The sequence below is a fragment of the Pinus tabuliformis genome, chromosome 6 (genome assembly GCF_031772625.1).
Source record: "Pinus tabuliformis cultivar Carrire ecotype Pingquan chromosome 6, CPIR1, whole genome shotgun sequence".
Taxonomy (NCBI): domain Eukaryota; kingdom Viridiplantae; phylum Streptophyta; class Pinopsida; order Pinales; family Pinaceae; genus Pinus; species Pinus tabuliformis.
The window spans coordinates 319,806,709-319,810,786 of NC_142292.1; the positions used below are offsets into that span (position 1 = coordinate 319,806,709).

At 39.6% G+C, this 4,078-nt stretch overlaps 1 protein-coding gene across 1 annotated transcript; it reads right to left on the reverse strand.

The window, feature by feature from the left end:
• Nucleotides 1–1,418: 1,418 nt before the first annotated feature.
• Nucleotides 1,419–3,862, reverse strand: LOC149258584 (12-oxophytodienoate reductase 7-like). Its single transcript, XM_089415554.1, has 4 exons — nt 3,587–3,862; nt 3,335–3,475; nt 3,079–3,209; nt 1,419–2,681 (listed from the first exon to the last, which is right to left on the reverse strand). The coding sequence occupies exons 1-4, from the start codon at nt 3,709–3,711 to the stop codon at nt 1,861–1,863; spliced, it is 1,218 nt and encodes a 405-aa protein (XP_089271680.1). The 5' UTR covers nt 3,712–3,862; the 3' UTR covers nt 1,419–1,860.
• Nucleotides 3,863–4,078: the final 216 nt, after the last annotated feature.

Here is a 4,078-nt window from a genome sequence, read left to right on the forward strand (position 1 = left end):
AGGAGGGAGGAAGATAAAGATTAGGAAAAAAGGGCGGGGATCCAATATCTACTGATCTTCCAGCCGTCATCTCTATTGAGATTGATTGGCCTTCTTTCAATCTCAATAGCTTCCCTGAATTTACGATGATGGCACTGAGCAACTTTGGCGACAACATTGGCCAATGCTGAAGACTTGGATCTCCCATGTCTTAGGATCTCCCATGTCTTAGGTCTACTGCATGTTCGCTGATCCTCTGATGGATGGAACGCCCTATTTCCCCAATAATGTTGCTCATTCTATTGCGCAGATTCACTTTCTATTCTAATTATTCTAATTAAGTCAAGATCGGACACATTCTTTGCAAATTATTTAAAAATACTCTTTGGAGACGGATTGAGAGAAAGGGAAAAGATATGGTTTGCAGAAGAATGAGCGCTGAAAGAAGACAATGGCTCATAAAAAATGCTGGTTGTTCAGCAACTAAGGCTGACAGTTTTCCCTATTTCTTCACTTAATCAATCAGACGGATAAAAAAGATCCGAAAAATATAGAATTTGAATAATGTTTCAAAATCTGACAGACAGAAATGTAGTCAATTAATTGTGTTAATGCTTGACACCTGATGAGGCATTTGTGTAGGTGCTATTTCCTCTGAATAGTTGCCTATCAGCGAGCATTGTTTGTACTCTGCAAAGCGCTATGATGGTCACATTGACCGGCTATTCTTTGCAGGTCTGAGATACTGCGATTATAATCGTGTTCATTGCTCACTTAAAGGAGATTTGTGAAAAAATAATGAGTTTAAATTGTTTAATCTGTGTAATTTTAGTGATAAAAAGTTTTTAAAAATAATAAATTTATTTATATATTTAAAAATATATTTTAGACAATAAAAAAATATTCAAAAATATATTTTAAATAATAAAAAATATTTTGATGAAAAAATAAATTAAATGAAAAAAACATTCCATATATAAATTACAGAAAACTATTAATTTTAGTTTTCACAATTTAATATAAAACATTTCTTATGGACTCATTTTAAAAGACCACTACATTTTAAAATAAACATAATTTAATATAAAACAAAAGCATTTCTTATTTAAAATCTTAATACATCATAAAATCTCAAAAATACAATTTTTGCCGCTACATGTCCTCTGTATCAGTCATCCACCTCTACATCTGCTGGCAATCACTAATCCGCTGCATCCGAGATACCCGGTAACCGCAGTCCCTGTTTCTTACTCGGGGTTATTCCATTGTTGCACGCCTAGGTTCGTACTCTGTGTTTCCTCCGTCTCTGCAGGTCCGTGCTTCCTTCGTTGTCAAGCTCTGCATTTCAATGCCATCACGATTTTCAATTTCTCCTTCAGTGAGCAGTGAGCACGATTATAATCGCAGTATCTCAGACCTGCAAAGAATAGCGGTCAATGTGACCATCATAGCGCTTTGCAGAGTACAAACAATGCTCGCTGATCGGCAACTATTCAGAGGAAATAGCACCTACACAAATGCCTCATCCGGTGTCAAGCATTAACACAATTAATTGACTACATTTCTGTCTGTCAGATTTTGAAACATTATTCAAATTCTATATTTTTCGGATCTTTGTTATCCGTCTGATTGATTAAGTGAAGAAATAGGGAAAACTGTCAGCCTTAGTTGCTGAACAACCAGCATTTTTTATGAGCCATTGTCTTCTTTCAGCGCTCATTCTTCTGCAAACCATGTCTTTTCCCTTTCTCTCAAACCGTCTCCGAAGAGTATTTTTAAATAATTTGCAAAGAATGCGTCCGATCTTGACTTAATTAGAATAGAAAGTGAATCCGCGCAATAGAATGAGCAACATTTAGAAAATTGCATTGGTTTTGAAATCTATATTTCATAAGGCGTCGCATTCGCAGTAGGAGAATTGATGTAAAATGGGTAATCAGTGTATCCGGCAACCTGATGATGAGTGTAGAAAGTGGATCTGTCATATTCGTTGAGCTTCGCATCAATGGCGAATCTGAGAGGCAGGTCTGGATTCGAAATGAATAGACGGCCGAAGGATATCATGTCTGCATGGCCTTTTGACACCGCTTCCATGCCACTTTCTCTCACATATCCCCCGCTCCGCATCAGTCCCCCTCTGTACTCCCCTCTCAGCATACTCCACATCTGATCGGCGTCCATGATTTCGGCCTCATCTTGCTTGAGGCCTTCCCTGGTTAAGCGTGGCTCAGTGACATGCAGATATGCCAACGAGTAACGATTCAGGACACGAATTAAGTGGTGGGTGAGAGCCAGAGGGTCGGAGTCCGTTGCTTCATTGTGGTCTATAATGGGAGATAGCCGTATGGCGGTGCGTTTCGCCCCAATCTCATCCGCTACGGCCTCCACAATTTCGTGGGCTAAACGGCAGCGGTTCTCAATGCTTCCGCCGTATTCGTCGGTTCTGTCGTTGACGCCGTCCTTGAGAAATTGATCGATCAGGTAACCGTGAGCTCCGTGTATTTCCACGCCGTCGAACCCCGCCGACTTTGCATTTCGAGCTGCGCTGCGGAATTGATCGACTATTTCAGAGATTTCTGCAGTCGAGACGGCACGGGGTTGGGAGCAAGCGGCCCTAGAGCCGTCCGGCATCAAGATGGTCCATCGTTGTGGAATTTGCTGGCTGGTGGAGGACAGCGGGGCTTCTTGATTCGGCTGATAAACTGCAAACAAGAAGAAATTTGTTACAAATATGCAGCATAATTTTTATTTTTATTTTTTTTTAAATTCTGGCGCACAGATTCATTCTAATCCCAAATCTGTCAGGGCTTTAGTTGTATCTCTACTTTTTGGATTTTATTGTGGATTCTAGGAATATTTTGAAATTGGAAAGACAGCCAGATAATCTTGCTCAAAATATTTCAAAAATCCGCATTTAATCTTTGCTCAAAATATTCCAGGAATCCGCAAACCACAATAAACTCAAAATGAAAGTGAAAACATTGAGATTGCTACATCCAATTACATTTCATATTTGGCAACATATAACAATGCTGAGTGAATATAAATCTGCACTAATTTGTGTTCTTGAAGAATTTAAAGAATTTTTTCATTTCAGACCTGTGTGTGACGCCCTGCCAACATGCCATATCTGGCAGAAAATGATGCCGCCCTTCTCATGAACTGCGTCTACAACATTTTTCCAGGCCTTGACTTGCTCATCGTTGAAAATGCCAGGAGAATGGGGGAACCTGCACAGCATTACATAAAAGTCTTTCATTATCAATGTAATTTTTTCAGGAGAAACTGCATGCCAAAGCACTCTCGATTTATTTCATCACTGAAAGAAATGGCGTAGCTAATGAGGAGAGCGTACCCAATGGCTTGCTGCGAGACTGCGTTTGCCTCGGTGATGAGGAGGCCTCCTCTCGTGGTTCTCTGCGAATAGAACTCCACGTGGCAGGGCTGCGGGATGTTGTCGAGCGCACGGCATCGAGTCATGGGAGCCAACACAACCCTGCAGGTACGTGAACATGAGTTAGTACCTGAAGCTCACTGGCTTTGCAGAAAAATTATATAAATTACTTACTCTGAAACTAGACTAGAAAATTGTGACATAGTAAATTACCTGTGCGACAGATTGAATAGCGGACCCATCTGAAAAGGCGAAAGGAGATGAGGACTCGAGGTGCCGTTTGAGGATACACTGTCTTCGTGATTTTTCTTTTCGAGAAAATTACCGCCTTTCCCCATTACGAAAGAATGACTTCAATTTAACAAACGCTCGCCTGCAATACGAATGAAATACTCTCTGCTCAACTATGATTGCTAGCAGAAGCTATTGCAAAGCATAAACAATCAAACCAGAAGGCGTCTTCTTAGAAGCGGAAGAGTCCGGGAAAACAATATGGAAGTGGGAGAAGGCATTGTCTTTATAAGTTTATTGTGGCTTTTGTGTGAAATTTATTGAAGTTAAGAATAATGGAATATGCCATTTTTTATTTTATTTGTGATAATGTTTCTGAATGGGTGTGACAATTAGTTACTATTCAGAATTTATTAATGAGAACAGTATTCTATAATTAATTAACTTATTAAATTGATGTATGGTTCAAATATT